Genomic DNA, 15,344 nt, shown 5'->3' with positions numbered 1-15,344 from the left:
GGTTGTTCAGATTGGTTCTGTATATAACCATTTTCTAAAGAACCCTTGAAGAACCATTTTTTAAGAGTGCATGGTAAAATGGTTAATCAGATTATGTGTTTTAATGAATGTGTTTTAAATGGTTCTTTATATGGTTTTATAGAACCTTTTAAAATGGTTCTATATAGCAACAAAACGGGTTCTTCTATTGTTCCAAGCTTGACATTGTAACAATAGAAGAACCCTATTTGGTGCTTTATAGAATCATTTTCAGAAAGGTCCCATATAGAACCACATACAACACAATCAGAAGAACTATTTAAGCATGAAGTGGGTCTATATAGAACTCAGGGTTCTAAATAGAACCGTGTCCTTTACTAAAGTACCCTTGAAGAACCATCTTTTTTAAGAGTGTTGGCTGAATAGGTGGATAAACACAGATAAGGCATAACTTTATGACCACCTCCTTGTTTCTATGCTCACTGTCCATTTTATCAGCTCCACTTACTATATAGGTGCACTTTGTAGTTCTACAGTTACAGACTGTAGTCCATCTGTTTCTCTGATACTTTGTTAGCCCCCTTTTACCCTGTTCGTCAGTGGTCAGGACCCCCATGGACCCTCACAGAGCAGGTACTATTTGGGTGGTGGATCATTCTCAGCACTGCAGTGACACTGACGTGGTGGTGGTGTGTTATTGTGTGTTGCACTGGTCTGAGTGGATCAGGCACAGCAGCGCTGCTGAAGTTTGTAAACACCTCAGTGTCACTGCTGGACTGGGAATAGTCCACCAACCAAAATATTCAGCCAACAGCGTCCTGTGGGCAGCGTCCTGTGACCACTGATGAAGGACTAGAGGATGACCAACACAAACTGTGCAGCAGGAGATGAGCTATCGTCTCTGACTTCACATCTACAAGGTGGACTGACAAGGTAGGAGTGTCTAATAGAGTGGACAGTGAGTGGACACAGTGTTTAAAAACTCCAGCAGCACTGCTGTGTCTGATCCACTCGTACCAGCACAACACACACTAACACACCACCACCACGTCAGTGTTACTGCAGTGCTGAGAATGATCCACCACCCAAATAGCACCTGCTCTGTCCATGGGGGTCCTGATCACTGAAGAACAGGGTGAAGGGGGGCTAACAAAGTGTGCAGAGAAACAGATGGACTACAGTCTAACTGTAGAACTACAAAGTGCACTTATATAGTAAGTGGAGCTGATAAAATGGACAATGAGCCTAGAAACAAGGATCAGTCAAGGTCATAATGTTATGCCTGATCGGTGTAGGTAAATGTGTTGGTTTTTGTGACATCACAGAAACACAGACTTCAAAACAGGCAGCTTTTACATCTTAGTGTGTTTTGAAACATTAGCAGTGCAGCTCTCTTATTTCAAAAGACTAAAAGAAATTCAGAAACTCCTGTGATACGGCCCTTTCAGCATATGGAGGTGTATTTGTGCAGCGTACGTGTCAGTATATTTTGTAGTAATCATAAAGTATGACAGGAGCCTGAGGCGAATACTGTTTTGTAGCTTGATGAAGGTTCACAGTGAGGAGTGAGTTATGATGCTCTGTGTTTGAAATGTGTTAGTGAGACTGCACTGAATAGCAGTGGTGCTCTAACATTATGGCAGACGTATATCGAGCCAGAAGGAAAATAACAAAGAGAAAACGATGCGAATTTAACAGTATGTGTGTGTGTTTGTGTGTGTGTGTGTTGCAGATATTGACGAGTGTCAGGATGAAAGTGTGTGCACAAGGGGTCACTGTCAGAACACAGAGGGGTCATTCATCTGCAACTGTGAGACTGGCTTCAGGCTGGCTTCATCAGGGGAGCAATGTGACGGTATAGAACCTCACATCACACACAACATACAGACAGTCATATCTTACACAGTACACAGCGAACAGCAGAGGTCCTTAAATCTGAATCTTGAATCCAGTTTCCAGGTAGGAATACTAAAGTGCTAAATACTAAAATGTAGCCACAAACACACAAACATACACATCCTGCTCACCACTGTGTGGAATAAACACTAACATAGATCCAACACAGCAACAAACACTGATATAACACTGTGTATGTATTCGATACTGATAGCCTGTGTTGTTCATTTTTTAGATGTCGATGAATGTCAGGAGTTGTCAGGGCTGTGTGATGGTGTGGGTCAGTGTGTTAACAACATGGGCTCGTACCACTGCAACTGCCCACTAGGGTACAGGCAAGTCAACGGCACCAGCTGCCAAGGTGAGACCTTACACGCATACACTTGGCATTAAAATAGATGTCCTTATTTGCATTTAAAAGGCATATGTGTAACTGTGCATGTCATCGGATCTTGCTATCCTGATCTTGAGGAAGTTGACAAAGTAGGCTCACTCGATACTGATCCAATATATTTTCTTTTAAAACTACTAAGCTTTAAGTTAAACTGTTTTTAGCAAAGCGCTTTATTTAAGATGATTGTGTAAAAGTAGGTTATCATGCTCAAATTACTGTAATACTCTGCTACTTTCACTCTATCTTTTGAGTCACACAGGGTACATGTGTGCTATTTTAGGCTAGATTTGTGACAAAATTGAATCGGGGTCATTTTCATATACCCACAGATATCTGATCCAGCATTTTCAGCTGATAATGGCTCAAAACTAATATGCAATTTCTTTGTAAATCATGCATTGTGTTTGGATTGAACCACGTTCAGGGTCTAATTTCAACCACGTTCAGGGTCTAATGTGCTCCATCCATAGCTTACAATTTTGTTCCCATCCTTCTCGTTAAACAAGTTGTTTATAGTCTTCCGCATGCATATTCAAATGTAAACTTTCGAATGCAAATGTTGAAGCAAAACATACATAACATGCCATCTTTTCTTTCTCTGTAGCTTAAAATGCCTGGAATGCTCTGTATCACAATTGCAAAATGCTTTGATTGACAGTAGCCATTTTCTACAGACTTTCTAGTGGGCCTTCATTTTGCTGGCAATTTTTAAGTTTTCAATCAGAATATTTTCTTCCCTGTAGCTCTGCTATCAGATTAATTAGGACACTGTTGACTCTTTGTGTGTGAAATGTTGTGACTGGGTGTTGAGCTGCTAGCGAGCAATGAGGGTAAAAGGAGAGGGGTGAAAATAATCACACCAAAGACAGCTGCAACAGCACACTGTAGCTTTCTTGATAACAAATAATTGTGTAGCATTGCCACAATAAAAAACAGCATTTAAACACAATAAAATTACTTCAGATAAAGGTCGACATGCTTGTTAAGAAGATGAAAATCTAGTTTGCTTTATTTGTTTCCATTTAAATGTATTCCATCAACATTACTGAAGAACAAAAATGTGTAGTTTAAATCAGGGACCCCCTCATAAAAAAAGTTACTCAGCATACCCAGTATAGGCTATAGGCGTGATTACGGTTATTAGATGTTAATGCCAAGTGTAAACAGAGCTCGTCCCACTGTCTGTGCAGATGTGGATGAGTGCGTGGAAGAGAGTCACTTGCGACTGCACGGGGAGTGTGTGAACACAGAGGGCTCATTTCACTTCATCTGTGAGCCTGGATATGTGTGGACACAGGACCCGCCTGGCTGCGAAGGTAGGTACACACACAGCACAGAAATACAGTCGCACTTGTTGTTTTTGCCAAAAGAGAAAAACGGCCTACAGCTTAATTGTTGCAAGTGTCAAAATCTAAGCCTTTACAAGTGATTTAAATTGTAAAAGAAATGAGAAATAGTATTAAAACACTGACTGTTTCATTCACTTTCCGGTGTTGGTCATGGCTGTTTGACCAGTTCAAACTATTTGAGCAGCAGCGGATCAGCAGTTTCTATGGTCACGGTTTCTATGAAAGACATTAGACAGGTGATTTAGAAAAATGGTAACTATCAAAAGGGTATACAACATTCAAGAACGTCTACATTAAGTTTGATCTGACTTAAAGGAAATTTCCTTCAATACAAAAGATACCAAATTCACAAACAACAGTACCAAAGTGCACAAGATGACCAACCATTCACCGTTATCGAGGGTCTTGGATTTTGTGGCATATGTTATAGTCTATATAATTTTAGTGATTTTTTTTAAATGTAAGTAGTATAAACAAGTGTTTCCTGAATTTCGGTTTTGGTGAAGAATTTTTATTTTGGTACATCACTGATTAGAAGCTGTTTGTTCAGTTTTGGGAAACCCAAGTTTGAGAGAATATTCAACACAGTCATTAGTCAAAAAATAAAATGTTATTGGAAAAGCTCACACTGACTTGCATGTCTGATGCTCCACCAGCCATATCAACCTACAGGATCCATCACTACTAAGTGTTGCAGGACCTCATCACTTACAAATTAAGCCTTAGGTATAACACTACCACCTGACCTGTGGAACAGTAACCTGGAGTTGCAGACATTTACACTGTACAGATTTCTACATTTCCATGTATATCAATGAGCCAATACATTATGACCACTCACAGGTAAGGCAAATATTGTTGGTTATCTTGTAACATTGGTGCATGTCAAGGTCTTGTCATTGACATGCTGGATGCAGGAGAAATGGGCAGGCATGTAGACCTGAGTGACTTTGACAAGGGCCAAAATCGTTATATAGCCAGATAACTGGAGCAGAGCATCTCAGAAATGGCAAGGTCGGTAGGGTGCTTTCGGTCAGCAGTGGTGAGTACCTACTGACAGTGGTCTGAGGAAGCACAAACCACAACTAGCAACTAGTGTTAGCCGTCCAAGACTTGTTGATGTGCAAGGGCAATGAAGGCTGTTCGAACCAACAGAAGGACTCCTTTGGTACAGCGCAGAGAAATTTTAATGATGGTTACAGGAGAAATATGTCACAACATACAATGCTACGTCCTGCCGCATAGGGAGCTGTGTAGCTGTAAACTGGTCAGAGTGCCAATGCTAACCTCTGTCCGCTATTAAAAGCACTTACATTGGACACGTGAGCATTGGAACTGGACCTTGAAACAATAGAAGAAGGTCACTTGGTCCGATGAGTCCCGTTTCTTTTACATCACGTGGACAACTGAGTACATGTGTGCTGTTTCCCTGGGAAAGTGCTAGCGCCAGAATACACTGTGGGAAGAAGACAAGCTGGTGGAGGGAGTGTGATGCTCTGGGCTAATGTGCTGGAAAACCCTGGGTCCAGGAATTCATGTGGACACCTACCTTAACATTATGGGCCATGTACACCACTTCATGGCAATGGTATTCCTCAGTCTTTCAGCAAGATAATGGCCCCTGCCATGCTGCGCACATTGATCAGGAGTAATGTGTTCAAGGTGTTGCGCTGACCTCCAAATTCCCCACATCTTAACCCAATCAAGGGATGTCCTGAAACAAGAATTCCAATCCTCGGTGGCTCCACGTTGTAACTTACAGGGCTTACATGATCTGCTGCTAATGTCTTGGTGCACCACAGGGCACCTTCAGAGGTCTTGTAGAGTCCATGCCTCAGCCAGTCAGAGCCCTTTTGTCGGCACACGGAGGACCAACAGCATATTAGGCATGTGGTCATAATGTTTAGGCTTATCGGTGTATAGTCTTCCGTCGACGTGGCCCTTAATGTGTCACAGAATCAGCTGCTTGTGTCAGGATAGCCAGTGGTTCTATATCACATGCTCACATGAAAATGCTCACTCTGCGGTGAGAAATTCTAAAAGCTGCACCCAAACACATAGAGGTAGCAATATTTGGCAAATAGCTATGGCCATAGTTTTGCATTGTGCTTCTGATGCATATCTTTTTGTTCACGTGTAATCTGATTCGGCAGAAAAGCCGCACTCCCTGCTTCCATGTTTCCTCTCATCAGAGGGAGAGAAAGTAAAAGACAGAGAGCGTAAAGGTGTGTGTGGTGGGGGGAGGGGGTCCTAATGTCTTTCACATTCAGACTGCTGCAGTTTTTCCTCCAGTGGGGAGGGAGCCCTGCCAGTGTATGCTGTGCCAGAGTTGTTTGAAATGCCCTTTTCCTTCAGTAAAAAGAAAGAAGGAAGCTTTTCAGCTGACTGTCTAGACAAGGAGGAATATTTTAAACTGAGTGCTCCAGCCCGGTGGACTGCTCCACATCACTGCATTTGTGTCTGTGTGTGTTTACATTTCTTTGAGTGTTTGTGTCTGGGGGTGTGCTTGTATCTGTGTGCCATGTTTAAGTGTGTGTGTGTTTAGTTGTTGTAAACATGTCTCACTTCTGAAAGTTGCGGATAAAGGCACGAATAGATTGCAGTGGGATAAAATAGCCTTTACTGTGGATCAAAATTTTATCTGGGCTTAATATAACTCATACAGAACCATTAAAGTAAGCTTTGGGTGCACATCTTTAGTATCTGCCTAGGGTTGGGGTTAAAGATAGTATCAGTATCCTGGGCATCCTTCAACCTTTTTTGATAAAGATACAAATACCGATACCAAAACTGACACCTTGACTTCAATAAAGGTTACTGAATAAATTTAATTAATAATAACCCAAGGACATTTTAACTGCAAACAAATCACACACACACAAAGAGAAAGAAGTCTCCCAACATTGGTACAAAGTCCAAGGGTCGTGGCCCAGTCAAACTTTGCTTTCACGATGCAAGGTCCCTGTTTGTAGTGTAGTCAGACTCTGCTGTCATGGTGCAAAGTCCCTTGCTTGTGGCCTGGTTAAACTCTCCTGTCACACTGCAAAGTTCCCAGTTTGCAGCCTGGTCAAAACCCACTGTCGTAGTGCAAAGTCCCCAACTAGCAACCTGGTCAAAATCCCCTGTCGTGGTGCGAAGTCCCCAGCTCGCAGCCTGGTCAAACCCCACTGTCATGATGCAAAGTACCTGGCTTATGGTCTGGTCAGACTCAACTGTCATGATTCAAAGTCCCCAGCACATGGCCCAGTCAAACACTGCTGTCCCTGGTTTGCAGCCTGGTCAAACTCCACTGTCACTGTGGAAAGTCACTGACTCATAGCCCAGTCAAACTCTGCTACTACAATGAATAGTGACCCAGCTCTCAGCCTGGTCAAACTCTGTTATCAATTCTGGTCATCTCTGCTTTCACAATGCGACAGTCTCTTGGCAAATCATCAGTTGCTGATGGAAAAACTGTGGGGCCACCCAAACTCTCATTCAGTACCATAAAAGAATTGAATTTTCATACTCAGCCCTAATTATGTGTATATCAAACATAGATGTAAGCAATTTCTTGTTCTTGCATGCTGCTTCATAGATGTGGATGCATTCTCCGACGGCAGTAAATGTTTGTATGGGACTTAAATACAGTCTCTCCTGTCACAGTGCAGTGTATCCAGCCCATGGCTTGATCAAATTTCGCTGTCACAGCCCAGTTAAACTCCACTGTCACGCTGCAAAGTCCCTGGCTCGTGGTCCATTTAAAGTTTGTTTGAATAGTGACCCAGTGACCCAGCACTTGGCATACTCAGACTCTGCTGTCATGGTGCAAAGTCCTTAGATCGCAGCCTTGTCACACTCCACCACCAGCCAGTCCCTGGCTCATGGACTAGTCAATCTTTGTTGTCATGGTGCAAAGTCCCTGACTCATGGCCTAGTCAAACTCCACTGTTACAATACAAAGTTCCCAGTTCGTGGCCTAGTCAAACTCCACTGTTACAATACAAAGTTCCCAGTTCGTGGCCTAGTCAAACTCCACTCTTACGATGCAAAGTTCCCAGTTCGTGGCCTAGTCAGACTCCACTGTTACGATGCAAAGTTCCCAGTTCGTGGCCTAGTCAAACTCCACTGTCACGATACAAAGTTCCCAGTTCGTGGCCTAGTCAAACTCCACTCTTACGATACAAAGTACCCAGTTCGTGGCCTAGTCAAACTCCACTCTTACGATACGAAGTTCCCAGTTCCTGGCCTAGTCAAACTCCACTGTTACGATGCAAAGTTCCCAGTTCGTGGCCTAGTCAAACTCCACTGTTACGAAACAAAGTTCCCAGTTCGTGGCCTAGTCAGACTCCACTGTTACGATGCAAAGTACCCAGTTCGTGGCCTAGTCAAACTCCACTGTTACGATACAAAGTTCCCAGTTCGTGGCCTAGTCAAACTCCACTGTTACGATGCAAAGTTCCCAGTTCGTGGCCTAGTCAAACTCCACTGTTACGATGCAAAGTTCCCAGTTCGTGGCCTAGTCAACTCCACTGTTACGATACAAAGTTCCCAGTTCGTGGCCTAGTCAAACTCCACTGTTACGATGCAAAGTTCCCAGTTCGTGGCCTAGTCAAACTCCACTGTTACGAAACAAAGTTCCCAGTTCGTGGCCTAGTCAGACTCCACTGTTACGATGCAAAGTACCCAGTTCGTGGCCTAGTCAAACTCCACTGTACGATACAAAGTTCCCAGTTCGTGGCCTAGTCAAACTCCACTGTTACGATGCAAAGTTCCCAGTTCGTGGCCTAGTCAAACTCCACTGTCACGATACAAAGTTCCCAGTTCGTGGTCTAGTCAAACTCCACTCTTACGATACAAAGTTCCCAGTTCGTGGCCTAGTCAAACTCCACTCTTACGATGCAAAGTTCCCAGTTCGTGGCCTAGTCAAACTCCACTGTCATGATGCAAAGTCGCTATCTTGCCTCCCAATTAAACTCTGCTACTGTGGTGAATAGTGATCCCAGCTCAGAGCCTAGTCAAACTCAATCACCACAGTGCAAAGTCCTCGGTTCCGGCCTACTCACTCTGCTTTCACACTGTTGGCGAGTCTCTTAGCGAGTTTTCAGCCGATCATGGAAAACCTCCGGGGGCATCCCAAACAGATTTGTTCAGTACCATAAAAGTATTGACTTTTGATACCGAGTCATAATCATGCCTTTCACATTAGTATAAGCGATTTCTTTTTCTTACCTACTTTTTCACAGATGTTGATGAATGCTCCAACAGCAGTAAATGTTTGAACAGCACTTGCTTAAATACAGAAGGCTCGTTTCAGTGCCAGTGTGATGGAGGCTATCGCATGGACCCGGCCAGTCGCTCCTGCCAGGGTAAAAAGGAAAGAACCCAATTCGTTTACTTTCGTTACCCTATCCTAGCAACTGTTTGGTGATTGGTTAACTGCTGATTGGTTTGTGTGTATCAAGCAGTTCATGCTGATTGGCTGCTTGTGCCATTTGCCAGATATCGATGAATGTGCTGAGTTTGGGGCAGAGCATTTGTGGGGCGTGGCAGTGCAACAACACACCTGGATCCTACGAGTGTGTGGTACCCTGCCCAGCAGGCCACACCCGAAACACACACGGATCGTGTGTGGGTGAGTCAGCATGACCGCCACGTATCGTCATTATCTTCTGTCCATCTTTCTGCTGTGTATGTTGAAGGGCTGTCCCCAACTAAAAGATTTCTTAGGCTGGTTTTTGAACAAAAGCCAGCTAATCAATAAATACATCAAATAGTTTCGGAAAATAATGGACTGCAGAGTTTAAACATAGTTTGCAGCTTCAACGGACATTTTTGTTTGATTATACACTATGGGCATTATTCATAAAACACACCTGATTTCGTGTTATGTTAGGAGCATCGCTGTAACACATTTGCTCGTTCATAAACAAGGATTACTGCCGTCTTTTAATGTGTGATATGTGGCACTAAAACTCTTTTTCCTCATTTGCAAGTCATAAGCGATTTATAACACAACACCGTTCCCCCCAAAATAGCACCTAAGCTAGTCTCACAGTAGATTTCCCGGTAAGAAGCCAATGTGGATCAAATTATCTTTGCTGTAATGTTTTCAAACGTGTTTAGTCACATCAGCAAATTATACATATAAGCTCACTATATGTTTGTATTAAACATTAAGGCAAATATGAGAATGATAACCTTCTTGAGAAAGATTTCAGAGCATTTTAATACAGTACTGCAGCAGATTTGAACATGGTTTAGCCAATCAGATCCGAGGATTTGAATTCCCCGTTCATTTGAAGGTATTTTAGTAAAACATCCAGCCAAGTTCAGAACAGTGTAATAAAACTATGTATAGCTATGCTAATTTGTCTGTGTGAGGAATAGTACCACACTACACACCACCAAACGAAAAAAACTTTACATTTATCTTTGTAAACATTTATTCTTTACTTTTATATACTCAAGTATGTTTAAATACCAATCCCTGTTACTTTCATTCAAGTGTATTTATGAATAAAAGTCTGATAAAGTACCCATACCTTCACTTAAGCACAGTTTCCACACTTGGCTATAATAAATCATATTAATATTCAATATATTGTGTCTACATTGTTTGGCCAAAATAAAATTTGTCACTTGCGCAGTTTTTAACTTTTTAAAAAGGCTTTCAAATAAAAAAATAAAAAATGAATCATACCAAAATAATCAAATTGTCCCAAATCATGATGAAATTTTAGGGCATATATCATTTCTTGAAGGATTGATGATTATGAGGCCCCTTCATGTTAACTGTAATTCAGTTTTAACAAACAAATAAATAAATAATAATCGTAGGTGGCCAAAAATCTATGATTAGTTAGTCATCTCGTCGAGTTAAAGGGTGCAGCCCTAGTCTGTCGAAGGGGTGTCCTAAGCATGTGTCATTATTGTGCATCTTTTTAAGCTTTGGGCCTTTTGGAGTTAAATCTGTGTGGCTTGGTCCTGCTGCTTCAGTCTAGCTGCTTCAGTCCAGCGCTTCATTTCAGTGCTTCAGTCCAACTGCTTCAGTCTAGTTGCTTTTATCTAGCTGCTTCAGTTCAGTGCTTCAGTTAAGCGCTTCAGTCCAGATGATCTGGTCCAGCTGCTTCAGTCCAGTTGCTTAAGTCCAGCTGCTTCAATCCAGTGCTTCAGTGCAGTGCTTCAGTCCAGTGTTTCAGTCTGGTGCTTCAGTTTGGTGATTCAGTCCAGTGCTTCAGTGCAGTGCTTCAGTCCAGTGTTTCAGTCTGGTGATTCAGTCCAGTGTGTCAGTCCAGTACTTCAGTTCAATGCTGTAGTTTGTGCTTCAGTCCAGTACTTCAGTCCAGTATTTTAATCTGTCTGCTTCAGTTCAGTGCTTCAGTCCAGTGCTTCAGTTCGGTGCTTCAGTCCGGTACTTCAGTATGTGCTTCAGTTCGGTGCCTTGGTTCATACTTCAGTCCAGTGCTTCAGTCCAGTGCTTCAGTCAGGCTGCTTTAGTTCAGTACCTCAGTTCAGTGCTTCAGTCCAGTTGCTTCAGTCCAGCTGCTTAATTTCCTTCGGGATCAATAAAGTATCTCAACAAAGTATGCAGAGAAACAGATGGACTACAGTCTGTAACTGTAGAACTACAAAGTGCACCTATATAGTAAGTGGAGCTGATAAAATGGACAATGAGCGTAGAAACACGGAGGTGGTCATAATGTTATGCCTGATCGGTGTATATCTCTGTGATTTCTCTTGAAAACATTTTCATGTTTATTTTTTACAAAGTTTCCACACTTTTGGCCTGTAGTGAAGGTCTACACTTCCACTTATATAGCATAGAGGAATGCAAATGTGAGTTAATACTTTGTCTCCTTTCCTCTAGATGTGGACGAGTGCGCTCTAAACAGGAGTGTGTGTCGAGGGCATGGAGTGTGTCAGAACACAGTGGGCTCGTTCATGTGCCAGTGTGACCCGGGCTACCAGGACACTGATGGTCAGGGCTGTGTGGGTGAGTGAAGTTGGAAGCAATGTGTCACTATAATTACACGGCTGACCTTCTGGGTATTATAAGAGCAGTATTTCTATTATTAATATTATGTGCACATACACATTATAATAACACCAACCTTGTACTTCCACTTTATGAGGTCCACCTACCTTATAGGTTTTGTTATATAGGTGTTCCATTACGGTCTGTAGTCCATCTATTGCTGGACAATTTGTCAGTATTGCCTGTGCCATTCATCAGTGGTCAGTTTCTGACTACAGGACCAGTGTTCACTAGATCTTTTTGGTCAGAAGCTTGAATCATCAAATTTATTCCATGTTTGAGTGTAACTGTTACTGTGTTACTATTACACCAAAGGAGGATTCCACCAATTTTTCTAGATTTCTGTAAAATTCAACTGTTGAAATGTGAACCGTTATTGAGAGTGGGTTGATCTGAAATGGTTAATTGTAGAAAAACTTCCCAACTTGGATTTACTGATTTCTTTACAGTGGTGGCAGCAGAAACCAGGGGTATAGCCAAATATAGCAATTTTATTTACTCTCCAAAGCCACCAGTGAACCTACACGTCTTCTGTGCTTTTATATGTAATGATGATAAAGGTAAATTAGTCATAAATCTGAAAAATAAGTTTTCTTTGGGGACTATTTTGTCTTACAACGCCCTGCATGTACCCCTTCACCATCAGTGACTAAAATAAGAAAACGTGTGTGCCATGCACCCGTCCATAAGGCTCCGATGACAGCCGCGAGAGGCACGAAGGCGGGACAAAGGCTCATTGCTCCACCTCCCCGTCACTGCCCCCGCTCTGCATTTCGGCCACCTGGCTCAAACGTAAGGTGTAGTCTAGCAGCCTCGATGCAGAGCAAGAGGTGGGACCTGGGCAGCGGAGCTTCGTGCCTCTTGCAGCTGTCGTTGTCACCCCCACTCTCTGTCGGATGACGTCCTCCTCCCGCCGTTACTTGTGTCCCTCAGCGGTGTTTGGGATTCAGCCCCCGCCTTCCTGCCGGCTCTTGTGGCTGTCAGCAGGGCCCGGGGGACGGGTGCATGGCACACATGTGTTTTAGGCAAAAATATATCTCAAAACTGTCATAAAACAATGTCTCAGACATCAGGCAGAGTATTCAGAACTCTGTCAGGTAATAGCTTCCTGTGAGGTAGCTTTCAGAGACATTAAACGTTTCAGATGTCTGGTTTCTTCTGTCCTCACTGTGAACAGTTCTGACTGTCAGGTTCTCTAGAATTGAGCATTTCACATCAAACCTCTCTGAATGACTTTGTTCATCTTAACAATATAATTATGCAGAAATTTTCTCTTTAAGTAACTGTGTAATTACACTTAAATAGTTACGTAATGTAAATTGAATGTACAGTATCCATTCTTCATTTATTTCATTTCCAAAGTTACCCATTTTCAGTAGGAAGCATATATTAAGAGTATATTCTATGGAAGCCTGTTCAACTACATTTAAAATCATTTTTGCAGTATTTAGTATGTCCAACCTTTGCCTTTACTACAGCTTCCATTCTTTTCAGGACACTCACGTTCAATTTGTTAAAGAAACCTGCAGGTATTTTTTTCCACACCTCCAAAGTTCAGTAATCCCAAACACATTCAGTGATGTTGAGGTGTGGACTCAACTGGACTAAGGTGGTCAGTCCATTGTTCTGAGAACACCAGGGAAATAAAGGAATGTCTTAGAATTTTTACAGTACTGTAAATCTGTTTAATTATGTAATTAATTATCTAATATAAAATGAATGTAGAGAACAACGACAGTAAAAACGTCTTAGACAGAATGGAAATCTGAAACTACTATCTCTTCTGTATGTGGGGCTCGTTTGGGGCAGGTAGTTGAGACCAGTGTTTTAAAGGAAGTCCAACTCTGCACTAGAAACACACAGGGCTCTTTTTCCTGCACTTTCCTTGCAGGCAACGTTAAAAAAAGAAGGTAGATGCCTCGCCAGGTCCGTGATTGATGGGGCCGTTTATTTTCGTCCAATGCGAAGGTGTACCGCATGCGCTTGCTAATGTTTTAAACATCCTCGGCCTGGACCTGCCCAGCCTGCAAGAGCAGGAGGAGGGCGAACGCGCCAAGGCTTGGAGCCCTCACACACACATGCATACTCTACCAATAATGAGGCCACAATGTAGCCACACGTTCCTCTCTGTTTCCCTTCACCGAGGAGGTAGGAGTGAAAAAGTCCACTCTGGTTATTCCTATTTCTTGCCTGGAGTGTGTTTAGTTAACAGGGTAATGCTAATTTCTGCTAGCACTCCTAAGAGATTGCTCATACTATGTTTACATTTAGGGCATTTGGCTGATGCTCTGGATAAGAGCGACAAACAGTTTGATCATTTTACACAGGTAGGCGAAGGTAGTGTTAAGAGACTCTTATTGGTATGGTGTTAGGGTGCTTACCCAGGCGGGGATTGAACCCCAGTCTACACCATAGAAGGCGGAGGTGTTCCCCACTACACTATACCAACCAGCACTAAGCTATTTTTTATGTAACAGACATGAAGATATATTTTATGTATATCTATATATTTTGCATATTGCAGTTTTACACTGACTTTCAGTATTTCAGTATACTATCTCAAGTTCTAGACTGTACGAGACGAGTGCACCTATTATCTCATGTACCGACACAGTAAAGGTCTCCCTGACTCCTTTGGAATTTTAAATAATTCCCCGTAGGTGAGCTTTCTTTTTATTTCGTCCATAGTGAACAGCTAGTAAGAGCGGCTTTGTTGTACACAGCGCAGGAGAGAAAATGTGTGAGAGTGCTTTGTGTGTTTCTTGCAGACTTTTTTCAGCACTAATCATTTTTGTTTTGTCTCTTTTTTTCCCTCCCCTTTTTGTTTTGTCTCCTTTTTTGAGGGAGAAGTTAGGAAAGTGTCAGGACCAAAGGCTATCCCCCTTCAACCCCAGGCCTCCAACATAATATTATGAATAATGAAGAAATCTTTTAATACTGGCTAAACACTTTCACTAATAACCGTTTTAAGTCTAAGTTCTCAAAAGAGAACTTTGTGGAAGAGTGGAAAAGACTCTTTATTTCAGCGTCAGGTGGCACAGGGTCTCGAGAGACCCAACTGAGCAAATACAGTGTTCCAAACAACAGTTTATATACCATTTATCTGGGGTAATTTGATATCCCCCCCTGCCTTACTTCTCAAATTTTGATATTAGCTTATTCTCTAATAGGTGCATCTTCTCGTCCATCAATTTGGCCATTGCATGTTGAGCTCACTCCTAAAAACTGGTTTCAGCGGGTTTTTACCAGTCTGCTTTACCCTTCAAGGTCAACTTGTCCCTCTCTTCACTGGGTCAGTGAGTACACACAGGCCTGTCTTTGAACCCAGGGGCTTTCTAGTGTCTAGAATCTCCTGTGCAGACAGACTAAGGCCGACCCTTTGTGAGAGAATTAATATTCTCTGTTAGCCAATATGACCTATTTGGTTATTGATTGCAATATCTAATCTATTTGATTACTGATTAAGGGAACATTTATTCAAAATCTCTGTCAAACCTTCACAGAATTTTCAGAAAATCTGAATAATTAGATCATTAAGATGTTAACAAAGTAATTCAGAGTGGTTTGATGTGAAACGCTCTGTTCTAGAGAAAAAGTCAGAATTGTACCAAGTAATGATGATAGGAACCAGATGTCTGAAGAGTTTCTACATCTCTAAAATATGTTGCCTGATGTCAGAGACATTGTTTTCCAATAGTTTTGCAATAAT

General features: G+C 42.2%; 1 protein-coding gene across 3 annotated transcripts in view; it reads left to right on the top strand.

Moving 5' to 3' along the window:
- The window catches only part of ltbp1 (latent transforming growth factor beta binding protein 1), a 229,208-nt gene that overhangs the window by 172,795 nt on the left and 41,069 nt on the right, over nucleotides 1-15,344 (top strand). For all 3 annotated transcript variants that reach the window (XM_036592702.1, XM_036592701.1, XM_036592703.1), the window contains 4 exons: nucleotides 1,712-1,834; nucleotides 2,111-2,236; nucleotides 3,460-3,585; nucleotides 11,468-11,593. In XM_036592702.1, coding sequence (XP_036448595.1) covers nucleotides 1,712-1,834; nucleotides 2,111-2,236; nucleotides 3,460-3,585; nucleotides 11,468-11,593 — 501 coding nt within the window. The remainder of the gene's footprint in view (nucleotides 1-1,711; nucleotides 1,835-2,110; nucleotides 2,237-3,459; nucleotides 3,586-11,467; nucleotides 11,594-15,344) is intronic.

The sequence above is a fragment of the Colossoma macropomum genome, unplaced genomic scaffold (genome assembly GCF_904425465.1).
Source record: "Colossoma macropomum unplaced genomic scaffold, Colossoma_macropomum, whole genome shotgun sequence".
Taxonomy (NCBI): domain Eukaryota; kingdom Metazoa; phylum Chordata; class Actinopteri; order Characiformes; family Serrasalmidae; genus Colossoma; species Colossoma macropomum.
The sequence above is the reverse complement of the archived record's forward strand: the minus strand, read 5'-3'. Positions and strand labels throughout refer to the sequence as shown.